The following is a 27,468-nucleotide window of genomic DNA, read 5'->3' on the forward strand; positions in this document are numbered from 1 at the left end:
ATATGCCATTGAAACGGCATGTTAATCGGGAATGCATGATTAATGAGGTGGGATTGGAAGGATACAGCATGAAACCCTGTCATTGCAGCCAACTTTATTTTTCCCGCCCGCTACTGAACTTCGTGGAATTCTGGGATGATTCCACCCATAGAATCAAAAGATGACAGCAACGACAGTGAGTATACTGCATCATCTGTAACATGCAAGAGGACCAAGGTGACCACCATCCAGGGCTGTCCGGTAATTGGGCCTTTTGTCTCGTGTCCTGAGTCATGCCTTCCCAGGATGCATTTTGTCCTGAAATTTATTTGCGTCGACTAGTCTTTGTCTGCACATGCTTCGGTCAGCCTTCAATTTGTGCTTGCGTTGACCAGTTTTTTTTGTGCATGCGTTGGCTCCGGAAGTGTCTTTATATGCGCTTGAGGGCAATCAGCGAGTGTCCAAGGGGACCATGACCAAGCCTGCGAGCCTGCAAGCCCATTCTTACAGATTTGAGAGCACCCATCCTCCCCCTGTTCTTACAAGTTCGCATCGATGCCAAGGTGTTCCTTAAATTTTTCATCAGGAGTTGGTCAACCTTATGGAGGCTGACCCTCTATTGATGAAAGTAACTAAGATGCTAAAAGGAATAGGAAAGGAAAAAAGATGCAGCTACAGACATACTGAGGGACTGGTTATGTGGGCATGGAAGGAAAAGCCATTGCAAATATACTGACTGTGGAGACAAGTAGGAATGGAACCAGAAGTGGGTAGTGCCATAAGTGGGCTGATTAAGGACAGCCTGTGGAGGAGCATGGAATGAGTTGCATACTATATCTTTATGTCCGCTGGCTAAAATAGCTAAAGGCAGGGTGGCCAAACCATGCCTCCTTATTTAAGGAAGCATATGCTTGCATTGGAGGCAGCACAAGAAATGTTCTTTAGATTGGTCATGGGATGAGAGGGTTTTCCTATGATGAGAGGCTGAGTAAATTGCGTCTATAGCAAGAGGATTTGAGTACAGAAGTAAATATGTCTTAAATTAGTTGCATAGAACCTTGGTTAAACCACACATAGAGTATTGCCCATTACCTAAGGAAGAATATACTTTCCATAGAGGGAGTGCATCGGAGGTTCACCAGACTACTTCTTAGGATGACAGGACTGTCCTATGAGGAGAAATTGAGGAGTCTAGGCCTGTATTCTGAGGAGTATAGAATATTAAGAGTTGACCTGATTGTAACTCACAAAATTCTTAAGGGGCTGGACAGGGTTGATGCAGACAGGAAGATTCCCCTAGCTGGGGATGTCTGGAAAAAGGTCACACAGTCTCAGAATAAGGGGCAAGCCATTTAGGACTGAGGTGGGAAGGAACTTCTTTACTCAGCGGGTAGTGAATCTTTGGAATTCTCTACTCCAGATGGCTGTGGAAGCCCAATCATTGAGAATGTTCAAGACAGAGATTGATAGATTTCTAGATACTAATGACATCAAGGGGTATGGGGATAGCATGAGAAAGTGGCATTGAGGTAGGAAATCAGCTGAGGTCTAGTTTAACAGTGGAGCAGGCTCAAGGGGCTGAAAGGCCTACTCCTGCTCCTATTTTCCTATGTTCCTGTTCTCTGGAGTTTAGAAGAATTAGAGGTGATCTCATCAAAACATTCCAGATTATGAAGGGGTCTGACAGGGTAGATACCGAGACATTGTTTCCCCTGGCTGAGAATCTAGAACAAGGAGCCACAGTTTCAGGATAAGAGGCCAATCATTTGGGACTGAGATTAACTAGATTTTTTGTCTCTCAGGAATCAAGGATATGGGGAGTAGGTGGGAAAGTAGTGTTGAAGCCGGAGACCAGCCAAAGATCATATTGAATTGTGGAGCAGGCTCGACTGGTTGTTTGGAATTCTCCCGCTTCTATTCCTTATGTCCTTATGTTCAAAGCAGATGAGAAAAATAGATGTGTCAAAATTTAATAAATATTTTTAGAAAATTAAAATTTTAAAAGAAGCAGGCAGGACTCTCCCCCTTTCACTTGGCCTCTGAGCACAGATCTTTCTGCAGTTTATACAACACAAGACAAAAACTGCAATCACTTTACAATTACTGTATTGCCATTTTACCTAATTCGCAAAATATACACATATACAGAAATACCAACCCGATTTTTTCTTCAGAAGGCACATATATTTCATCTTAATAAAGCTTTTAAAATTTGTCCTCATTTTTTCAAAATTCACCAACAGAAGCTAAAGAAAAATATTCCAACAGTACAATGGACTGAATAGTACTAATGTATCCTAAGAAATGCACAATTCACAGAATCACACTTCTGGGTAAAATTATCAAATCCAAGTCCAGGCTTTTTAAGAGAGACTAAAGCCTTTAATTAAAATATTAATGATGGTATTAACAGATACAACAAATTATTAATGAAGTCACTTAACATGTAATTGTGAAATGCGTTATTTTTAAAATTTCATTTAACTTCTTATTTGAAAGTTGGAAATCCGGGCAAGAAGAAAAAATATTAGTTAAAAAAAACTTTATGGGAGCCTGGTGATCAGATTGCATGATGAGAGGAACATAAAGTTGACTTCCCATTGTTAGGATTTTATTTCAAATTGCACTGGTAGAAAGTGTACAGAGACATGAACTGTTGTTTTAAATAAAATGCAGATTTTAAATTTTTTCCTCTATTATATTAATTTTAATATCTTCACATTAGGGCTCCCATGCAGATTTGTTTGAGTCTACCCTGTCACAATACTTTTCAAGATAAGAGTGTGTGTTCTTAAGAAATAGGATGAATGGACTGATACACTGTACTGATCATCAAAATAGGTGAACCAGGGAAACCTTTATGCTTAAATCAGCAAGATATATTGACATTCTGCCAAGGCCAACATTTTTGTATTTTTAGCTGAATCGAAGATGATTCTCTATTCTGGAATGCTGTGCCTTAATTTGCCATATCCATACACTTACGCTTAAAGTGCCAGTTACATTTCTTGAAGTAACAGTAGGTAGTTTAATTAATAGTGAAGGTAATATATTTACTTATTTAAATTACATAAACATTTGCAAATAAAATCAACCAAAAATTCAATCAGGTAGAAAATTCCTGCAAATATATAGGATGATCTTCAGTAGACATTATTATTGCTCTCAAACTGTCAGATAAAGTTTTTACATTTTAGTGATTTTTAATCGTTGTTTTGCCCAGTTAGAGGTAGTTATTAAATTAAAAACAAAAAAACTGCGGATGCTGGAAATCCAAAACAAAAACAAAAACAGAATTACCTGGAAAAACTCAGCAGGTCTGGCAGCATCGGCGGAGAAGAAAAGAGTTGACGTTTCGAGTCCTCATGACCCTTCGACAGAACTTGAGTTCGAGTCCAAGAAAGAGTTGAAATATAAGCTGGTTTAAGGTGTGTGTGTGGGGGGGCGGAGAGATAGAGAGAGAGGTGGAGTGGGGGTGTGATTGTAGGGACAAACAAGCAGTGATAGAAGCAGATCATCAAAAGATGTCAACAACAATAGTACAAAAGAACACATAGGTGTTAAAGTTAAAGTTGGTGATATTATCTAAATGAATGTGCTAATTAAGAATGGATGGTAGGGCACTCAAGGTATAGCTCTAGTGGGGGTGGGGAGAGCATAAAAGATGTAAAAAAATAAATAAATAATTTTTTTTTTTCTTTTTCTCTTTTTATAATGGAAATAGGTGGGAAAAGGAAAATCTATATAATTTATTGGAAAAAAAAGAGAATAGGAAGGGGGAAACAGAAAGGGGGTGGGGATGGGGGAGGGAGCTCACGACCTAAAGTTGTTGAATTCAGTATTCAGTCCGGATGGCTGTAAAGTGCCTAGTCGGAAGATGAGGTGTTGTTCCTCCAGTTTGCATTGGGCTTCACTGGAACAATGCAGCAAGCCAAGGACAGACATGTGGGCAAGAGAGCAGGGTGGAGTGTTAAAATGGCAAGCGACAGGGAGGTTTGGGTCATTCTTGCGGACAGACCGCAGGTGTTCTGCAAAGCGGTCGCCCAGTTTACGTTTGGTCTCTCCAATGTAGAGGAGACCACATTGGGAGCAACAAATGCAGTAGACTAAGTTGGGGGAAATGCAAGTGAAATGCTGCTTCACTTGAAAGGAGTGTTTGGGTCCTTGGACGGTGAGGAGAGAGGAAGTGAAGGGGCAGGTATTGCATCTTTTGCGTGGGCATGGGGTGGTGCCATAGGAGGGGGTTGAGGAGTAGGGGGTGATGGAGGAGTGGACCAGGGTGTCCCGGAGGGAGCAATCCCTACGGAATGCCGATAAGGGGGTGAAGGGAAGATGTGTTTGGTGGCGGCATCATGCTGGAGTTGGCGGAAATGGCGGAGGATGATCCTTTGAATGCGGAGGCTGGTGGGGTGATAAGTGAGGACAAGGGGGACCCTATCATGTTTCATGTTATTAAATTAACTGTTACCTTGGCCTCAGTATGATTCTCAGCTTAAGTAACTAATTTCAGAACAAGCTGAACATCAGAAGGTTTGGTTTCTGGTTCAACGTCAGAATTGAATGCATAATCTAATCTGATTGGAGTGATCATACCTTGGTGCCATATTTGATTTCATGAGGAGCTTCTGACCACATATCCATGCCATTGCTCAGACTACCAACTGCCACCTCTACAACACCACACCAAGTTCTGATTGCACATCACCCCCGTGCTCACTGCCCTACCACTGGGAATGGGTAAAGCAGAGCCTCAATTTTAAAATTCACATCTTCGTTTTCAAATTAGTACATGAACTCGTATCACCCTCCCCACACCCACCACCACTGCTGCCACCGCCGCCCCGACCTCCCTTCCCCAACTCCTCCCATCTCTGTAGCCTTCTCCAGGTCTACAACCCTCAAAGATATCTGTGCTTCCCCCAATTCTGCCCTCTTCTGCGTCCCTGATTATAATCGCTCCATCATCGGCAGCCATGCCTTTGGCTGTCGAGGCCTTAAGTTCTGGAATTTATCCCTAGGCACCCCTACATCGTTTTCTTCCTTTATTATACCCCTTAAAATCGAACTCTTTGACTAAGCTTTTGCTCATCTGCCCCAGTACCTCATTATATAGCTTGGTGTCAATTTTTGTTTCATTATACTCCTATGAAGTGACTTGCAACTTTTAACAATGTTAGAGGAGTCATATAAATTCAAGTTGCTGTTGACTAACATAGTACTGAGGGAGTGCTACACTATACTGTCTGAGGTCCTTTGGATGAGACACTGAGGTCCTATTTTTCTGTACATTAAAAATGTAATTGCATTATTTGAAAAGGGGTAGAAAACTCTTCTAACATGCTGGTCAACTTTACTCCTTAAACCATTCCACCAAAACAAAAAAAGTAATTGTAGCATGTTGCTGATAAAGAATGGCAGCTGGATTTGCCTTAGTAATAATATCCCAAAAATAATTCTCTGTGCTAAGGTCTTTTCCATGGTGCATTAAAGCATCATATAATGAATAATAATTGAATTTTATAAATCAATTAATCTAGGAGTGGTATTAATGATCATAATTGAATCAGTTGGTCATGTTAAGCTGGCTGGCAAATTTGTTACCGGAAGGTATTGTGTCACAAACAGCGCTTCCAAGAATGTGAAACTGCATATAATTTATTTTTTTTAAATCAAAGAAACAATTCAAGATATCTAACATTACAGTATGCATTATTCAACCCTGACCACTTATATTGCACAAATAATATTTCCACAGAGTCAGTCATAGAGTCATTATGGTACATCCATGGCGACATGATTTTTCTATCAAATAGAATCACTATAAAGCTCCAGAACTCTTTGTTATGTGGATATCAAATGACTTTGGTCAATGCTGTACATGAAATATGTGGGCATAACTCAGCATGTTACAGCTGTAAATGAAGGAAACTTGCATGGGTATAGAGTTAAGCAACAGAGGATTTTGGGTTTCATATTTTGGCAGAAATGAGCAAGGAAATTAAACATAAAATTGTTCTTAACAGTGGAAAGTAACTTTGTTTTATTTACTTTGGACATTAATATTGTGTTATAAAACTGACTTACTTGTTATTTACAGCAGTAATATTTAGAATGTTTTACAAGCAGAACATTTAAGGAAACTGCTGTACAAAGTAATCTAAGAGGTAATTTTACCTCCTAAATCAAGTTGGATAATTTCTTTTTGATTGCAATTTAATTATTTAAGTCTTTCACCACAGAGAAGCAACTGATATATTGCAAATTAATGCTAGATACACCAACCATTTAAATATTAAGAAGCTTAGGACAAACATTTTTATTTTAAACAATGAATCCAATGACCATTGAATAATACTTTCTACTGCCTAAATAAAACATGGCCTGGAATTTCCTGGAACTTCTCAGCATAACTACAGTAACGAATGGCATACTACTTCTTTTGTAAGAAACTTTCCTCATATCAAATTTATTCCAGTTTTACACTACACATAACCATAGTGCTGTCTGTCTCCAGACAAGGAATTGCCTTCCTTTTGTGCATAGCTATGTTCTGCTTTATAATGGAAGAGGAACAGCAGAGGCAGAAGGCTGAGAGTGAAACTCAATTGAAGGAGGCAACAGCTCACTCAGTACTACTCCTAGTGGTGGCACATTTTGCTTGTTTAATGCCCGTTTGTATGTTCCACTGTCGACAAACAACGCAGGAAAGCTGGATGCTGACTTTATCTTCAGGAAGATCAGAATAGAAACAGGTGTAAATTGAATAGAAGAAACTTTGGGTTATTTGCCCAGATCTTCACAGAGGTGTGCATCATTATAATGGGATCCTTGAACAGCACAAAAAAAAACAAATTATGTAGTAAGGGCCTTATGCCATCACTAATGTCACTCCATATTTTTCTTGCAACTTTTGCACTCTTCTACCATTGTCCAGCATCAGTAACAGTCAAAAGCTAATTTTCATAGCTCTGTCCCCCAACTATGTAACTGAAATTTTGTGTATTTTCATAAATCTAAACAACTTAAAGGTAATTGCACTGGTAACCTGGATAATGCTAGTTGGTTACTTTACAAAATCCATCACATCCTTCAGCTTATAAGGGCACACTAATAATACTTCCTTTGCTCACTGAACACTTCCTTTTCTTTCCTCGCACACAAAGAAGGAACTCGTATTTATATTGCACCTTTTATGACCTCAAGGCATTCCAAACTGCTTTACAGGCAGCAAAAAGTACCTTTTAAATGTAGTAGCTTTTCCAATGTAGGAAACATGGCAGCCAATTTGCACACAGCAAGATCACACAAATAGCAAGGAGATGAATAGCTAGATAACATGCTTTAGTGATGGTGATTGAGAGATAAATTTTGGCCAGGCCACTACAAAAAGTCCCCTGCTCTTCTTTGAAGTATTGTCCTGGATTCCACTTGAGAAGGTGAACAAGATCAGTTTAACATCTCATTCAAACGACGGGATTTCCGACAATACAGCACATCCTCAGTAATGCACTAAGTAACAACCTAGATTATGTGCTCATGTCTCTAGAGCAGGGCTTGAATCCATGATTTTCTACAATCTGCTCTTTCCAGACTGCAGTGCTGGCCTCTCACAAGAAATCAGCACTTCTACATATTGCTGCCCCTCCTCCATGCCCCCAGTTCCCACCATGGTAGCAGCAAGTCAACTAGACAAGTCTGCTCCGGCAGTAGCCAAGATGCAGCAGCCTGCAATCAAGGCCAGAATTTTACACTCCCCAACCGGTGGGTTTATAGGCAGTGCGGGGAGGGGGTAGAGTCAAATTGAAGGGATGGGATTCATCCAGGTTCTCACTCATCCCAACCACAGAGCAATTTTATGCCAGGGCAGGCAAGGCCTCACATGGGAAGTCTGCCCTTGCTCCAATTGAGGCCCTTTTAGTAGCAAATGATTAGCCACTTAAGGGATGTTTTCCACCCAGCATCAATTTTTAGACTGGCAGGAGGACTGAACTTCTAGGGGAGAAGCCTGAAAAAGAACAGTTACATCTCGGGCAGGAAGGTTGGGGGGGCTACATCACAAGTCCCCTTCTGAAGTCCACTGCTCCCCAATCCATCCCCATAAGATCTGATGGCTCTCAGGCCTCCATCCATCCACAGCCTCTCCCCCAAGACCCCCATCGCCCCCTTCATGCCTGCCAAGGCCATCCCTACCCTTCCCACCCTGGGGCCCATTGAATTTACCTGGCCTCCAGTGCCTTGACTTAGGATCCGAGGTCCTCTTGCATTTCTTCTTCTGTCCACTGTTGCTGCAGGAACTGAAGAGCTGCCAGCTTATCAGATTGGCCAGCAGCTCTCTAAGGTGGAACTTTCTCCTGTGAGGGAGAGAAGTCCTGCCTGCAGCCACTTAATGTTCATTTGAGCATGAAATGGCTGCGGAGCACTCAGAGTCGGTGGGTTGGTGTTCCCCACTGACTCTTCAGGTGGCAGGCAGCAAGACACCGCCATCCAAAAAATTCAGGCCCAGGTCTTTACAGGCACAAGCATCTTGAGGATCCACGTGAAACAGCAGGCTTCCATCAGTTCAGGCCAGTCACAGAGCAAATTGTAGGAGTTAGTAAACCTTCTTTAGAGAAAAGCACTACAGGTTGTTCACCTGGGTGAAAAATGAACAGTAGACAATTGCATTCATACAATTAAATTGAGAGCTTTTGGGACTTTGGTTTAGTAGTTTAGAATGTCATTGATATAGAAGTTGTCTGAATGTCTTTAATGTTCATTAATGCAAAATGAAGTGACTAGTGAAGGATGTGTCAAGGACTGTTACGCAGAGAGGCTCCTTGTGAAGTCTTCAGGGCATGGTGGAGTATATCAGTGGAATCATTGAGCTGTGAACAGATTTCTAATATTTCCCTGCTGCCAACTTCCAATGTGGCTCTCCTTTCTCTGCTGCTTCATCTCCTTCCTCCAGATAAGGATGACTGATGATGACTGTTGTTTTTTCTTCCTCCACATACAGGTTTGTCTGTAATGGATTACTGCAGCAGACCAGAACAACTTATGCCACACTACAGACTGCTGAGATCCCCCAATGGGGCCAAAAGCAGAGGCAACCATGCTTAGGTGGGCGGGGGTCCCAGAGAAGCATATTCCCGGTGGTAGCCAATTAAGTCCCTATTAAGGATGATCACCCGGTTAATCAGAGGGCCGGCAGCTCAGAGTATTGACAGTGCTGGGCTGTTCTGGAACTGCCTTTTAGTAGAATTTATTAGAATTCTTTGAGGAAGAAACAAACAACATGGATCAAGGGGAACCTGTAGAAGTGGTGTACTTGGATTTCCAAAAGGCACTTGACAAGGTGCCACATCAAAAATTACTTCACAAAATAAGAGCTCATGGTTTTGGGGTAATGTATTAGCACCAAGAGAGGATTGGGTAGCTAACAGGGAGCAGAGAATAGGGATAAATAGGTCATTTTTGGGTTGGTAAGCTGTTACTAGTGGAGTGCCACAGGGCTCAGTGCTGGGACCTCAACAATTTACAATCTATATCAATGACTTGGATGAAGGGGCTGAAGGTATGGTACCTAAATTTGCTGATGATACAAAGATAGGTAGGAAATTAAGTTGTCAAGAAGACAAAGACCTACAGAGGGATTAGAGAGGTTAAGTGAGTGGGCAAAAATTTGGCAGATGGAGTAAAGTGTGGGAAAATGTGAACTTGTTCACTTTGGCAAGAAGAATAGAAAAGAAACTTTTACAGGTTGAGTATCCTTTATCCTAAACCCTCTGGGTCGACTGCATTTCGGGTTTCAGATAATTTTGTTTTTCGGATATCGCATATAAACTTACATTACAATAGCCTAAACCTAGGCTAGCTATAGTCTAAAGTAAATAAAATGGCAAGAAAAGTAAGATGCATCGCTGAACAATAAACATCGGGTACCTGTAATAAGTTTCTTTTTGACATATTCATTATAAAAATCACAAGGTAAACAGTGCAGACAAACAACTGGACTTCCCGCGCTAAAGGTTGATGAAGTTCAAAAGAGTGCAGTTTTTGGATTTACCGGGATAAAGGACACTCGACTATTATCTAAATGGAGAGAGACTGCAGAACTCTACAATACAGAGGGATCTGGGTGTCCTGGTACATGAATCACAAAATATTAGTATGCAGGTACAGCAAGTGATTAGGAATGCAAACAGAATGTTGGTGTTTATAGTGAGGGGAATCAAGTATAAAAGAAAGAAAGTTACGCTACAGTTGTGCAGGATGTAATGAGACCACATCTGGAGTACTATGTACAGTTTTGGTCTCCTTACTTAAGAAAGAATGTAATTGCCTTAGATGCAGTTCAGAGAAGGTTCACTCGACTGATTCCTAGGACGAAAGAGTTATCTTATGAGGAAAGGTTGAGTAGGTTTCAGCTATACCCATTGGAGTTTAGAAGAACAAGAGGTCATCTTATTGAAACATATAAGTTCCTGAGGGGACTTGACAGGGTGGATGCTGAGAGGATGTTTCCTCTGGTGGGGAGTCTAGAACCAGGGGACACAGTTTAAAAGTTAGGGGTCTCCCATTTAAGAATGGGATAGGGAGAATTTTTTCCTCTTAGAGGGTCATTAGTCTGTGGAACTCCTTTTCCCAGAAAGCAGTGGTGATTGGGTCATTGAATATGTTCAAAGCTGACTTAAACTCTTGCTCCTAATTCTTGAGCTCTTGCGTTTGTGTTTGTTCTTGTCCAGGGCTCCCTCAAAGAAAAGTAAATAAGGTCAGGGGATGCCTGCTACTGGGTGTCTTAGTGGAGCGGTGGCACCACTGCCACAGGGGCAGCCATTGATGCCAGGGGGCTTTATTCATAGGCCATGGAATGCCCAAAAAGGGCCAAGCCCTGGAGGCTGCTGGAAAGCTGACAGGTTTCACTGGATTGTCTCCCCAAATGGCAGCGACACTCCCCACCACACCCCCAACGGCCCCCCCACCCCCGACACATGCAAAATGCTTGCGGAGGCAGACAGGAAGTGGCATTTAATTGACCACTTAAGTGGCTCAATTGGGCTCCCTCCAGGCAGCTCATCTCCCATTATTCCCATCCTGGCACAACGGAATGGCAATCTCCTGAAAACCTTACTGCACAATTTTGCCAGCATTCCTGCCTCGAAGACCATCGCCAAAGGTGTGGTAAAATTATAGTCTATATCTGGAGAATATTGCAGGGAGCCCTCCACCACCCATCTCACACCCAGAGTTGTTCAGGCATATGAACCTCAACTTCAGCAATTTAATCATGTCCTCCTCCTAAGATTGAGAAACGGGGGATGGCCGAGTTTCTGAGAATAAAAGCATAATGGTTGCTTCATGGGTGCTTTGTGTCGACCTGGATGATGGTGTTTCTGTAATTGATGCGACATTGATGTGGTAACATTTTCTGTTGACGAATGTTGCTGCTTCATGCTCTGATGCCTTAATGGACACATGTACAGTCAATCAAAGCCCGAACGCAAAATAAACAAGCAGCTGCTGCAAACTCTCTTATAGACAGACTGCTGAGCTCAGTGAGGAAAGTGACATTAGAATCTAGAACATTAGTCAAATGCTTAAATGCAGACGTCAACTGCATACTGCGAGATGCGGCTGAAGGCTCCCCCATTACAGACTGAAAGTGCTGTGAAAAGAAAATTAGTGCTGTGGTAGCTTTGAGGAGCAGTGGTAAGGCACGTCCCTCCTTGCTTCAGCAGATCCAGCTGCAGAGGCCTCTTTCTGCTCTTCTCCTGAGTTATGTCCAGGGTAATTGGACTTTGCCTTAGCCTGTAGACCATGTGAGTTAAAATAAAGCGGGTCAGAAATGTTAATTAGCTGTCCACTTGCCTGGGGCAGGTCTCTGACACATAGCCTCCAACAAGTTGGTTAAAATGGTGGAGTGCATGAAGAGTACCAAAGCCTGGCTGGGGGGTGTGGGGGGATGGTGAAGTGGGGTGGTACTAAGGGAGTAGGGGTTAAAAATTGGCCATAAAATTTCCTTCACCTGAACATCAAATACAGTAGCTCTTAGTTTGTCTCCCCATTTTGAGCTTCACACCTTTCCACCTGGCTCCATCACCTTTTCTAGTGACTCACTCAAAGTTGAATCAGACCTTGGTGAGATGAAACAGGATCACTTACTTCAAGTTGTACACCTACCACATCCTCACATCAGCCAAGACAAGTAATAACCTAATACTATTCTCACCTATGGGCTTGCATTCTTCAATGTCTGCCTTGTTGGATTCCCACTATCACTGTCCATCAACTCCAATTTGTCCAAGATAATGTGCATAGTCACAGGTTTTTAGCTAAAGGTCAAATAAAAATGCAAGTCATTGGTGTTACTATTTTAGCAAAATTGATTGCAATATCAATGTATGGTACTACTGAAAAATGCAAGAAAGGCTTGGTTCCCCCACTTCACGTGTTAAAAGCATCAGCAATGCTGCGGGTTGGTAGATGCTGAATAGGAGCCAAGTGGCTCTCTGCAGAAAGGAGAGCAAATTGGATAAAGAGTCTCAAGGAGGCACTCTTGAATTCCTCCTGTTGGTCCTTCAAGAGTATTATTGATAGTGACTTAAGAGCAGCTCTCCTACTTGCCTTCTTGGGCACAGAGCGTATGCAATCCATGAGAGAAGTAGGGAATAAAAGGCAGAAAGAATCTTAACATGAGAAGATAAATACTCAAAAATATAAGTAAATTATCTGTCAGCATTCAGCTTGGCACCAGAAATAATAAAAGTCCAGCACATATAATGTAATTTTCAAGAGTGTAGGAACTCACATATAATACAGATAAGTTGAATAATCTGCTTTTCCGAGAGGAATTCTCAAATAAAGGTTAGAAATGCAATTGCTGCAAACCTTGTGTTCCTTTTACAAGGACAAATTTAAATAAAACCCATCTTTCAGGATTACAGGAAATCAGCTGACAAATATCTCAACAGGAAAAGACAACATCAGTACTGAAATACAGGCCAAAGTATCAGCATGCAGCCCTGCAGGAATCTGCTGACATAACAGGTCAATGTAAACCAATGGACTCAAGTCAATTTAATCCTAGTGAAGTGCAGTGTGAACTATGTTCACTGACCTGCCCTAGAAGCATACATTAGGGAAAACTTCTTGGTAAGCAAGTTTACAATTTAAAAAATAAATGCTCCTATCAAAACTTAATCATAGAAATACTAAAAATATATTTACACGGTCTTCAAAAATGCATTTTATTAAATTAATAATTTTATTTGATAAAGAATTGCATCCCTAAGGGCTCCAAAGTGCTGCTTAGCAAGCAACTGACTGAAAAGTACACTTCGAGTTAATTACTGTAATATATTAGGAGTTGTTAGGCATCACACAGTGTCAGATGAAATCATAATAAAATGCTGATATTTAGAATTCTCTGGATCCGACAAAGAAAAACAGCAGTTATAGAAACATGGTTTACCAACTTGGAAAAAAATAAATTTAAAAATCTTGTACTTTACCTCAACAGCCAACGGTGTAATCCAACATCAAACTCCCTAGAGGAGAACACAAGAGTTTTATTTAATTAAAATAAATCTAGACTAGGACATGAGCTTCAAGTACCTAACTGTAGATATTTTTCTGTTCTATTCACATTTAATCTTAGATTTGGGAATACATTTTCATAAATGGAAATATTGTTTATTCTGCCATTTTTATTGCAATATTTCTACTCACTTAAATAATTAAACTATTGGTGAAACCAATTATGTTTTCTTCAAGTTAAAAGTTAACTATGATTGATTGATGGAATTAAGTTATTAGACCAATATGATTTAATCAATGCTCAAGTTGTCCTTTTTAAGCAATGTCTTCACTACCATCAATTAAGAAAACCAATTTGCCAATTTGATATTACCACATATTACTCTCAAATTCTAAAATATTCATTACTGTTGTTATTATGACACAGGGATATATATGCTCAATTGTTGCATTTCGTGTCCCTGCATTCTGTGACCATCAATTTAGAATCATTTTTGTTAGTGACTTGAATTAACAATTTCAAAGTTTATGTGGATTTTTAAATTGGTATTTTTCTGCTCAAGTTGCTCAATTCTGTCCTTTCGTTCCCTGAAAACAACAAAATCAGTGGCCTTGGTAATAAGTGAAATACATCCCAGACCTTACTGTCAGCATAAAAGTGTCGTACTAGTACTTGGGATTATGTTCAATTTGTATAATTTTCTGCTATATGCGAAATGTTCAGGCTGTGGTTTTTCATCAATTTTGAGTCGCATTGAAATTCACACAAAGAACAGTGTTTCGGAAACATTTCTTGGTAAACCATCTAAAAGTAGATGCAGCAATATGTAAAACATTATTGACTTTCTGCTAAGTTTAGAGTGTTCAATTTATCGGAATTGATTATACCTTGCCTATTGTGACAATTAAATGGTCAGGTTTCATACCAAGCCAAGTGGTGTAATAAAATTAAATCAAAACAGAAACTTTATGGGCAGAATTTTCCGCTCAGTGTGAAATGGTGCGTGATATTTCGGTTGGCGGGCGCGCATAAGAGTCAGCAGCACACCTGCCGACAATTAAGAGGCCTACTAAGGCCATTAAAGTAGCAATTGACGGTGATTTTTTTGCTGCCTGTCCATCGTTACGGTTGGCTGGTGGGCAAATCAGCCAGGCAGCCTTTACATTTTTGAGGAAACTTTATCCATAGGCAGGATGAGGTTTCCATGATTAATTTTTTAAAAATTAAAATATTTTGAAAAAATTTTCATCATCCGAATATTGAGGTGTCTCATTCTGACGCATGGACATTTTTATCCCGATTTTAAATTCTGTGCTTATTGATTTTAAATTCATCAGCTTCCTGAGGCAGCTCTCTGCCTTCAGGATGCTTTCCTTCCACGATCCCCCTCAGCGCTCACCCTTCTACTGCCCCCACCCCAGCAGCGCTAAGCCTTTCAGCACACGTTTCACGCTGGCTGACCGTTGATTGGCCAGCCAGCATGAATTGGCAGTTGGGGGCCGATCGTGGTTGGCGGTCCGTTCCCCGGCCGCTTCCGGGCCCGCCGCTAACAGCAGCCTGCCAACCCGAAAATTCTGCCTTATGGATTGATCTGTGATTTTTACGTGGGTCCTAGACAACATCCCAACAACACCACAGGCGGAGTTTAATCCAGGCGATGGGCATCTCGCCCACTACATTAAAAGCCAGTGAAAGCCCCCTCTCATCTCCGTTAGTGTCTAAGAGGTACTTTCATGGCCACAATCAGGCCTTCCCCAGGTTTGAGCGCCCCAGGGGTAGATAGCCCTCAATCCCCCCTCTCACCTCCTACTCCCCACCCACCACGTCCTGGGAAAAGCTGGCTACAGGCACTGCCACCAAGAGTAGTGGCAGCTGTTGGCAATGCAGACAGCAGAGGCCCAGGATCAAAGAGGGACCCAAGGCTAAAGGTGAGTGAGGCAGGATATAGGGCTGTGGGCTGCAGATTCCAGGGTGGGGAGAGGTGTTAGAGGCAAGGACCTTCCCTTCTCGATGCCTGGTTCCTCAATCAGGCATTGAGTGTCTCTGAATAAGTGATTTCCTCCTAAAGGCCCGCACATAAACCCAACAAGAGTTTGCTTTTCAGGCTTCCCGCATGGCGACTCCTCTGCCCATCACTGGTTACATACCAATGGCAGCAGGATAAGGCCCTTAAGGGGACATTGATTGTCTACTTGAGGGCATCAATTAGAGTCCAAGCGTGAAGGCCATCCATGAGCCATCCTGCCCTGTACTTAATCAGGCTGTGGCTGGGATGGGATGGGTGCTACACATGATGGAGGGTATCCTCAATCTGCAGAAGGGACTTTGTCTTCACAAGGACTGTGCAGTGGTCACTCCCACCAATACTGCAATGGACATGCCTCTACGACAAGTAGATTGGTGAGAATTGATAAGGTAGGTTGATGAAACCCATTAGGACCCAGGCACTTGTCAGCCCGTAGCTCCAACAATTTACTCAGTACCACTTCTCTAGTGATTGTAATTTTCCTGAGTTCCCCCCTCTCTTCCATTTCCTGATTTATAGCTGCTTCTGGGATGTTACTTGTGTTCTCTATAGTGAAGACTGATGCAAAATACCTGTTCAATTCATCTGCCATTTCTTTGTTTTCCATTATCAATTCTCCAGACTCACTTTCTACAGGACCAAAGCTCACTTTGTTAACTTCTTTCTTTTTAAAATATTTATAGAAACTCTTACTATCTATTTTTATATTTCTGGCTAGCTTTCTATTGTACTCTAATTTTTCCCTCCTTATTAATCTTTTAGTCATCTTTTGCTGTTCCTTATATTTTGTTCAATCTTCTGACCTTCCACCTATCTTTGCACAATCATATGCTTTTTCTTTAAGTTTGATGCTAACATTAACCTTTCTATTTAACCATGGATGGTGTGCCCACCCCTTGGACTTTTTCTTACTTGTTGGAATGTATCGCACAGAATCACAAAAATTGTTATGGTGTAGAAGGAGGCCATTCAGCCATCATGTCTGCACCAGCTGTCTGTGCATTTTAACTTAGTACCACTCTCCTGCCTTCTCCCCCTAACCCTGCACATTGTTTCTACTTAGATAATCATCCAATGCCCTCTTGAATGCCTCAGTTGAACCTACCTCCACCACACGGCCAGGCGGTGCACTAACTTCTCGCTGTGTGAAAAAGCTTTTTCTCACCTCGCATTTGCTTCTTTTGTAAAACACTTTAAAACTGTGCCCACTGGTTTTCAAACTCCACTACAAACCTTCTTCCAGCCCAAAAAATACCCTTTAACCACTACTCCCTGTTTCCTATCGCTCAGCCAATTTTGTATCCACATTGCTACTGTCCATTTTATTTCATGACCGATAACTTTCCTCACAAGTCTGTTGTGTGGCACTGTATCGAGCAACTTTTGGAAGTTCATATATGCCACATCAGTGGCCTTGCCCTTATCAACCATCTCTGTTCCTTCTTCAAAAAACTCCAGCAAATTAGTTAGACACAATTTTCCTTTAACAAATACATGCTGACTCTTCCGAATCAATCCAAACTTTTCCATGTGACTATTAATTCTAATTTCTAATCTATTCTGTGTATTCTGAAATATTACCTTAATTGTTTGCCACAGCATCTCTATTGACTTATCCCTTCATCTAATTTGCCAATTCACTTTAGCCAGGTCTGCTTTCATACCCTCATAATTGCCCTTATTTAAGTTGTAAAACATGGTCTCGGACCCACTCCTCTCTCCCTCGAACTGAATGCAAAATTCAATCATATTATGGTCGCTGCTACCTAGGGGTGCCTTCATTATGAGATCATTCATTAATCCCATCTTGTTGCGCAATACCAGATCTAGTATAGCCTGCTCTCTGGTTGGCTCCAGAACATGCTATTCTAAGAAACTATCCGAAGAATTCTATGAACTCTTCATCTAGGCTACCTTTGCCCATCTGACTTTTCCAGTCTAAATGTAGATTAAAATCTCCCATGATCATCACCATGCCTTTCCGACAAGCTCCCATTATTTTTTCCTTTATGCTCCACCCTACCACGTGGTTACTGTTAGGGGGCCTGTACACGACTCCTACAAATGGCTTCTTGCTTTTACCATTTTTCATCTCTACCAAACCATTTCCACATCCTGGTTTCCTAAACTTAGGTCATCCCTCTCTATTGTGCTAATACCATCATTAACTAATATAATCACCTCTTCACCTTTTCCACACTTCCTGTCCTTCCGAAATGCCCAATACCCTTTAATATTCAGTTCCCAATCCATGTCCTCCCGCAGCCATGTCTCTGTAATGGCTATCAAATAGTACTTTATTTCTATCTGCACTTTCAATTCATCTGTTTTGTTTTGAATGCTTCGTGTATTCAGATACTCAGCCTTCAGTTTTATCCTTTTATTCTTTTTATAACTTCTAGTCTCATCTGTTGATTTACTGTTAGATTTGTACTCTCTATCCCCTCCCGTCTTGGTCTGTTTTTTATTTCCCATGATAATATCTTTTCCTTTTGCCATGTCTCTACTCTTTGATTTACTGCATCTTCCCAAATTTGATCCCTTGTCCCCACTACACAATTTAAAACCCTCTCTACTTCCCAAATTATGCAGCTCACAAGAACACCAGTCCCAGCATGGTTCAGGTGTAGATCATCCCAACAGTACAGATGCCACTTTCCCCAGTATTGGCGCCAATGCCCCACAAACCGGAATCCACTTCTCCCACACCAGTCTTTGAGCCACCCATTCATCTACCTAATCTGATTTGTCCTATGCCAATTTGCACATGGCTCAGGTAATAATCCAGAGATTATGACCTTTGAGATTCTGCATCTTAATTTGGTGCCAAGCTCCTCACACTGACTATGCAGGATCTCCTCCTTTGTCCTGCCTATGTCGTTGGTACCAAGATGGACCATGACAACTGAGGGTCCTCCCCCTCCCACTGCAAGTTCCTCTCCAACCCCGATCAGATGTCCCAAACCCTGGCACTGGGCAGGCAACACAGCCATCTGGACACACGCTCTTTGCTGCAGAGAACAGTGCCAATCCCTCTGAATATACCGTCCCCTACTACCACTACATTCCTTGTAATTTCCCTCCCTTGAATGGCTTCCTGTACCATGGTATCATGGCCAGTTAGCTCATCAACCCTGCAGCCCCCACTCTCATCTAAACAAGCTGAAAAAGCCTCAAACCTGTTGGACAACTGCAAGGATTGAGGCTCCTGCACTCCTGCCCTCTGGGTCTCCTTACCTGCCTCACTTGCAGTCACACCCAACTGTCCCTGACCACTGACCAAATCAGAAGACCTTATCCTAAGGGGTGTGACCACCTCCTGGAATAAAGTATCCAGGTAACTTTCCCCCTCCCTGATGTGCTGCAGCTTGGCCTCCAGCTCAATAACTCAGAGCCAATGTTCCTGCAGCCGCTAACATTTGCTGCAGATGTGTTTGCCCTGGATCTCACTGGTATCCAGAAGCTCCCACAAAATGCAATTGCAGCACATCACCTGCCCTACCATCTCTAATATATGTTAATTAATTAATAATTGCTAATTATTTAATTATAATTAATAAAGCCTACACCTCCCAATAGGTTTTGACACTGCCAGTAAACTTCACAATACCGGTAAAATGATTAATACCAGTTACTGGTTTACCTGCTCCTTCTGCTGCACCAAAGTGGAAATCAAATACTGGAGGCTGAAAAAGAGTAGAAGGAAAAAAGCACCTCCTCCCACCCTTCACCAAACTCCCACTCAGCATACTTTACTTCTTGCAGTAAACCTTACCTAAAGCATCTCTTTTCCCCTATGCACTGGATTCCCACTTTGAATCAAATTCCCAAATATACTCACTGGGTCTCTGTCTCACTCAGGCCAAAGTCTCCACTCACTGATCATGCACCTCTTATATAAGCGACAGACAACACATTACAGAGATTTTAATGATCTCTGTAAGCAACTGATCTACTGTGATGTATTTGATATTTATAATTGTGCAACGCAAAAAATTCCATTTGACCAATCTGGAATAAAATACTAATATGATTACATTAAAACAAGTGTAAACACATTTCTATTTTATTTTATTTCCATTTTGAAGAGTGTGGTAATGAACTACATGGATCAAGAAGCCGCCAGTTTTGATCAATGGTCTGGTCAAGGTTAACTAATCTAAGCGAGGACAGCCACAACAGAAGCACTATCATTGGTATGAACACCCATCCTATAAGCCTGTCAACTTGGTCATCGTTCCTCAGGTGCATGGAGTCAAGTGGCAGACAACAAACAGGTGGCAGGATGCAGGTTGATGATAGGCAATCTGCTTGAAAAATTTCACAGCCAGTTTACAAACTACAATGTTAAAGTTTAAATAGTGTTCATTACAATTTCAGTACCCCAGGCTCGCAAGGTCCTCTCAACACCTGCTACTGCCAAGTGCAAGGATGAGAGCTGGAGCAGGCTAAAGAAATTAGAAGGCAAATTTCTGACTTTTCTGGCAATTGTAATCCATTTCAGGTGGATCAAAGCAGGATAATTTCCTTTCAGTTTCAAAAAGTTACTGTGTAATTCTGAAAAGGGAGTGTTTGATTTCTTATGGCTATATTTGCTGTTTGATGTTACACAGACAAGATGACAACGAGCTGGGAGGTAGGGTGGTCAGAAAATGGCAAGGGAAAGTGTGGGTTGAAGAGCCTGTCATCTTCCTTCCACCATTCCATTTAACTAGTGGTGGGGAAGGCGGAAGATGGCCCTCCCATCCAGAGGCCATTTATGTGTCCATGTAGGGGCCTCTTTCCAAAGCCAGTGGCATTGTACTTGTGGCAGGTGGGTGCATAACTGTGTGTGGAGACAGCCTGGTAAACCCTAGCAGCATAACAACAGGCTGTGGGCGGGGGAGGGACTAGTGGTAGGGCCTTCCTATACAGGCACTTCTTGGCTCATAGAGAGGGCTTCCTGGCAGCATTGTTCACCCCTGCAGCAATAGAGCCACCTGCCCTCACCAAACACCACATTCCTCTTCACCGGGGCCTGACCCCAGAACCCGCTTACCTGATGCAGTTCCAGCAGTGGCCACGAGCCCTGTAACTGGATGACAGCTATTGGAGTGTGGACGGCCATGCTTTAAAGTGGCAGCAGCCCCAATGGCAGCCCCAACAACAACCGATTAAATGCCTGATCCCGAAAAATACTTCTGGGGGTCCAACAAATTGGCAAAGCGGGTCGCCCCAGCTTTCCAGCCCATCATTCAGTGCGAAGAATAAAATTCAGCCCAATGTGAAATTTCCCCTTAGATAGAATAGCAGTGGTTTTATGAATCCTCTAAAGTGATCTCAAATATGGATGAGTCCTCTGTGTAGGCAGAGAAGAACTGAGCAGGTGTATCATCTGACTTTTAAAAGAAGCTTAAGCAGAAGAGCGTGAAATATAAGCCTTAACAAAAAACATTTTGCAGTAAGAATGCAGAGGCCCAATAAAACCATCTAGCTGCCTTCTCATCACATTCCTCAATCATTCCTTTCCAGGGACAAACCTTCCTAGTGGCCACCCTGCTATAAGTCCCCTTCAATATATATGTATGCATAAACAAACAGGCATACGCAGACACACATAATACATACGCACATGTGCGTGTAGATGTACAGAATATAATTGTTTAAGATACTATAGCAAACATCTTTACTGTTTGGAATTAATTAACTAACGAACATGCATTATTTCTACAATATAGTGCTTTCCTTGACAATGGTTGATTTCATGTTAGTTACAACGTTCAGAAGATTGGATGCTCTCCCAGTCAGCACATCGAAGACATGGACAAGTTTGCTTTCTGCAAGCAATAGTTCTTTTTCAATTCTGACCTTCAAGTTTCTCTTGATGTTTTAGGTAGTTTATAAAGCTGGGTTTTTCACTTGCTACTGGGTTTTAAATCAACAATTTACTTGTAATTGTCAGGCTTTTTTTCTTCCCCAACTGCAAAGTTTGACCAATATTTGCCCCAACTGACAATGATCAGATTGTGTCTGCATATTGGCCCCCTTTTCAAAAATCTTTAATAATTTTTGAATGCAAGTTTCAAATTCTGAAACAAGGCTGTCATCTTCAAATTTCTCCTTTCATATTTCTTAGTTTGTCAGGAAAACTAAGGCTGCAATAAATTTGGAGATGCCAAAAAGTTAATTTCCTGGGGCAGAATTTTTAGCTCGGTGTGTGGTGCGCACCTGATCCGATTGGACGCAAAATCGCACAAGATAACATCAGGTGAGTGTTCCAACATCAACCCACGCTGGTGTGATATTTCAATTAGCGGTCACGCGCAAAAGTCAAAAGTGCGCCCACTGAGGCCAATTCAGATATTTAAAGGTGCAATTGTCTCCAATTTTTCATGGTCTGTCCAACCTTTTGGTTGGCGGACGGGCGAATCGGCCAGGCGGACTTTGCATTTTTCATGAAACCTCATCCAAAGGCGGGATGAGATTTCCATTATTAAATGAAAGAAAAATGAAAATCTATGGACAGCATTTTTATCATGTATATGTTCAGGTGACTGATGTGATGCTTGGACAATTTTTCCTGATTTTAAAAACTTTATTTAATGCTTTTCAGGTCTTCAGCTCCCTGAGGCAGCTCTCTGCCTTCAGAGAGCTTTCTGTCAGCATTCGCCCACGCTGACATCAGCATCCACCTTCTTCCCGCCCCCACCCCAGCAGCGCTGACCTTCTCAGTGCACATTTCACGCTGGATGACCGTTAATCGGCCAGCCAGTATGAAATTGCGGTCGGGGGCCAATCGAGGTCGGTGGTATGTTCCCCAGCAGATCCCGGGCCTGTCGATTGTGCCCGCCTGATGACCCAAAAATTCTGGCCCTGGTGTTGCACCAAATTCATTTGCAGGATTTCAAACTGAACTTCTAGTCATTGCTTCACTCAGATTATATTTGTTATATAATTTAACAAATTGTTGGTCCACGGTTAAACAGGTCGTAAATCATTCCAACAAGTAGCTTCTTCTGGATGATTGGAGACCCGGGCCGAGTGCAGGGTGGATTGGGTGCAATCAACAATTTGGGCCCAGTTGAAAATCTTTTTCTGAGTTACTGCTCAAACTCACTTGTGTATCGTTGAACACAAAATCTGCCACAAATCAGCAAAATTTTGGAGTGTTTTAGGGCGTTTTATTTAATTTTGCTTGTAAGGATACTCCTTGATATTTTCAAGAATCAAACTTGCTACAGTTTAACAACTAAAAAATGGGCTTATCACAAAAAATAAGTATTTTTCATCACAGTGTCCATCCTTTGAGTAACTGGATTTTAACTGACTGAAAATAACTTTTAAAAAAATAACCATAATCCATTTGTGGCTACATTAGGGGACAGCAGCCAGTTCTAGTGAATTTAAAATCACAATCAAAAGCCTTTACAATGTGCCTATGTGCCCTTGCACCCAAAAGAACCAACTTAATTTTTTAGAGCTTCCTCCAAGTTCTGCGAACAAGTGCAATTAGCAGAAACTCCCAGTGAGATTAATTCATCCTACAGCCTGGTGGGCTTCTAGCACAAAATGTTATGGAAACTCAATTTGCGCTGAATGTAAATTTGCACTTAGAATTTTGTGATCGTTTGTGTGGGATATGCAAATTTTAGGCGAATTGCAGCATAAAAACCTGCACAACAAAGAAGAAACTCTAAGCCCTCCCCACCCATCTGCACTTTTCTTTTTTATTCTCATTTACCCAACAGTTTCCACTTCAGAAGCAAGACATGACACCTGAAAAGTTAATTTATCTTTTCTCACTACAAATGTGGATAGGGTGTTTCCTTTTGTAGGAGAATCTAAAACCAGGGGTCACAATTTAAAAATAAGGGGTCACCCATTTAAGTCAGGTAAGGAGAAAGGTTTTTTTCTCAGAAGGTACTGAATCTTTGGAACTCTCTTCCTCAAAAGGCAGTGGAAGCAGGATCTATGAATATTTTTAAGGCAGAGGTAGATAGATTCTTGATAAGTAAGGGGGTGGAAGGTTACTGGGGGTAGGCAGGAATGTGGAGTTGAGTACACTAAGATCAGCCATGATCTTACTGAATGGCTTACTCCTGGCTCCTAATCCATCTGTTCGTATGTACAAGTGCTGAAAGGCCAACTGTGTAAGAGCATTTTCTATTTTTATTTCAGTATTTGGCGTTCACAAGATTTTTCAAAACAACTTGTTTTAATATGATTACCATGTTTGTGAATGCACCTCATTTACAGCCAATATCCTAATAACTATAACTACACCTACATAACAAAATCCAGTGCACAGTATTTTTTTTAAAACCCTTTCTCTACCTCCACCCCCGTGACCCCCTACACCACCCAAATATTAGTCATCAGTTTTTTTTTCTCATTTGGACCATTTTCTTTCCTTAAACAAACTTTTAAATTAACACAACAGTGCTGATATTTGGAAAACAAAGTGACCTTAGAAAGCATTGTTTTAATAACCCAAATTTGAACAAATGAATGAAATTGCATTTAAACCTTATGAACTAACCTTGTAAAATGTCTCGAGTCAAAATATAGAAAGAAAATAATAAAAATCACGATAAATTGAATGAGACAGAAGCACTGCACTGCAAGATCCCATTCTGTTCTTAACCTTTACTTTCAAAAAACAAACTGCAACTTACCTCCATGTTGCTGTAAAACTGTACAAACTGCTGGTACATCTTGGCAATTTTGGTGGTTCAATACCATCCAGACACATGATAATTGATGGAATGCTGTAAAGCAGCAGGTATTTCAAGTAGAAAAACAGTGCATGAGCAAAGCCAAGGCCACCTAGGAGAAAAAGACATATATATTAAATGATTATCTGTATTAGAACTGTTCACTTCCCAATATCTCACTATATAATGGGTTAACCCAGGGGTGTAACAATAGTACTCCCTTGTGATATGAATAGGGTAATCATATCTTTTTCATGAAGCAGTCCAATCTTTTAACAATGAACTAAGAAAGCACCTACTGAGACATGGTCACATATGAATAATTACGCCTCATTTTTTAGAACAAAATGGTTTAACATACTGAGTAACAGTTATTCTCAGCACAACTTGCCTTCACGTAATGCGAAAAATATGAAACTTTTGATGTCACTTGGTTTAAACACCTAATTACATGCCCGAGTTCTTATTCTAAGTCTATTCAAAACATGCACTCTTCTCAATTTCTATTTAAAAAAGCGACTGGCAATAGCCCCAATTTTTACCTAGTGAGCAGAGGAATAATTCATGCATAAGAACGTAAGAAATAGGAGCGATAGAAGACCATTTGGCCCCTTGAGCCTGCTCCACCATTCAGTAAGATGGTGGCTGATCTGGCTGTGGCTTTTACTTCAGTTTCCCGCCTTCCTCCCACCACCGCCCCGCACCCCTCCCACCCTGCCCCAATAACCCTAGATTTCCTTGTAGATCAAAAATCTGTCTAACACAGCCTTGAATACATTCAATGACCTAGCTGCCACTGTTCTCTGAGAAAGAGAATTTCAAAGATTTCTCACTCTCTGAGAGAAGAAATTCCTCCTCATCTCCATCTTAAATGGGAGACACTAGTTTTTTTTTAAAAAACTGTGCCCCCTTGTTCTAGATTCCCCCATGAGGGAAACCATTCTCTTAGCATCGAACCTCAGAGGACAGTTTTTCCATTCTGGAGTCAAAGTCCGGTGGCAGGCAGGAGAATCGATTTGTTTCCCACTGGGCAGCGGGACAGCTGAACACAAGCGATCTTCCGCTGGTCAGCTCATTAATTATGCATCAGCAAGGCGCTCAGCAAATCTTGTGGCAGGGAAGACAGGAAGTTATCCACCCCGCCGTTACCTCATGGGGTCCGAGGTCCTGACACCATATTTAAACAGCATCCAGACAGCCATCCGCTAAATGCAGGCCAGGAGCTCTACATTGCTCCTCCAGAGTCCTCGCAGCCATAGCTCATACTGGAGAAGCTGGAAAATGTGAACAACCACATCCCGGGACATATGAGGGTGCCTCTGGCATTACCTTTTGCTCATCTCTAGCTAAGAGCACCGCTGGCGACACATGGTCTAGTCAATGCTCGCGATTGCAGTGTTCCATGTTCACCAGCATCTTGACCTTATAGAGGCCCCACTGCCTCTTGCTGCTCAGGCCCTTGCTCATCCTCGCCCTGTGCCAACCAGTGATGGGCCCTCCTTCCCCTCACCTGGATGAGAGCCATTACCAAGGCAGGGTTGCCAGCAGCCTGCATCATCGACGCCTCGGTGAATATGTGAACAATTTGAAGTAATACATTTAGAAAGCATGTACTTTACATGTTTTCTTTCATCTCAAAACTAGCAGGCAATGCTAAGCACTTCATCTGGCCTCCATCTAGACATGGCATCCCCACGCCAACCCTTCCAGATGAATGACATCCTGGAGGACCAGAGATGGGTGTTCCTCCCATTCATACATGAGTGTATATGAGACATTCCTCTTTGATCAGGCTGATGACAGCCATGTGCAAGAAGCCTCACACGGGCATTTAACTGCTTATCTCCACTACCCTTGAAACTCTATAGAGACACCAATGTCTTGGCATCATAGAAAACTAACTGCATGATCTCTTGTCAGCCATAACCAATCAGCTGGGAGGATGGAGGTATAAAGTCACAAGTTGGCTGCCGTCCAGCAGCCGTGCCCCTTGGAAGCATCCACCTCCCTCCATCACTTCACCCCTGCCTCTGAACCGATGGCAAATGGCACAGAATGAATGGCAGCTCCAAACCTTGCTGGGATCTCAAGGTTGATCGGGAACAAACCTGCTGTTGTGCAGGCTTTACCATGGAGAGAACACAACAGGGCATGGTTGACATAATTACTAGGGCATCCCTTAGTCAGCCACTTGTGCTGACCTCAAACTCCACCCACCTGAAAAGATCATTCTCCTACTTCAAGATATCTCACTGACTGACTAACTGTGTAGTCAAGGTCAGATTTGAAAAATGGTGCAGGTCACTTTCCAAACTTGCTCCAACACTTTTGACCCTCCCCAACAACCCACCAACTTCCTCCATCACCCTTGACCCACCCAATATCACCATTCCACTCCCCTCTATTACCCTTGAACTACCACCCCCCACCATTACCCTGGACCCTATCACAATCCATCTCCACAGGCCTTCCCTTCCCTCAAAGCCGACTCCATGACCATCCTGCCCCTGCCCCTGCCCCTGCCCCCTCCTGTTATCCAAGTCACCTATCTAGTCCCCCCGTATCAGACTCCCACCCTGGACCTGCCGCCTTACTGCATCCCACACCCTACTTTGATTGTGACTGCTCCCTTCTATTACCAGTACCCTGAGTTCACCCTACAGAACCCCACTGTCGACACCATTGACCCTGCCCTCAAAGACATTCCCCACCCCCCTCCCCAGACACTCTATCCCCTCTATCCCAGTAAGCCTGCATCCCCTGTCCAGCCCTTGCTCCACCTTTCCACCCTGCCTCCCACTCTGCCAGCCTTTGTCTGCCTCCCTTGTCCAGCCTTCATGCAGCTTTTGCTACCGGCATTCAATATCATTCATCAGGAAGCTCAACCCACCTTTGACCAGCAACTGGTTGGTGGGCAGCACCAAAAGAAGGCTCACAGGCAAGAAAGTAAGTTGCAGGGAATGGATTTTGGGCAGATCCCGAAAGAGGGAAAAAATTAAGGGCAGAATCGTCCCAGATTTGCACGAAGTGTAGTACCTGCCAACCTCAATGACGGCTTAGAAACATGGAAAATATGAGCAGGAATAGGTCTTCAGCTCCTCAAGCCTGCTCTGCCACTCAATATGATCATCGCTGATCCTGTATCTCAATGCCATACTCCCATGCTCTCCCCATACCCCTTGACAACTTTAGAGTGCAGAAATCTATCTATTTCCTTCTTAAATATATTCAGTGACTTGATCTCCAAAGCCTTC

The 27,468-nt window shown here is 42.2% G+C and overlaps 1 protein-coding gene across 4 annotated transcripts in view; it reads right to left on the reverse strand.

Moving 5' to 3' along the window:
- hhat (hedgehog acyltransferase) overlaps positions 1 to 27,468 on the reverse strand; it is a 347,651-nt gene that overhangs the window by 261,426 nt on the left and 58,757 nt on the right. For all 4 annotated transcript variants that reach the window (XM_041182203.1, XM_041182189.1, XM_041182212.1 and 1 more), the window contains exons 7-8: positions 24,176 to 24,326; positions 13,470 to 13,505 (exon numbers count right to left, since the gene is read on the reverse strand). In XM_041182203.1, the coding sequence (XP_041038137.1) occupies positions 13,470 to 13,505; positions 24,176 to 24,326 (187 nt within the window). The remainder of the gene's footprint in view (positions 1 to 13,469; positions 13,506 to 24,175; positions 24,327 to 27,468) is intronic.

This window comes from Carcharodon carcharias, chromosome 2 (genome assembly GCF_017639515.1).
Source record: "Carcharodon carcharias isolate sCarCar2 chromosome 2, sCarCar2.pri, whole genome shotgun sequence".
Taxonomy (NCBI): domain Eukaryota; kingdom Metazoa; phylum Chordata; class Chondrichthyes; order Lamniformes; family Lamnidae; genus Carcharodon; species Carcharodon carcharias.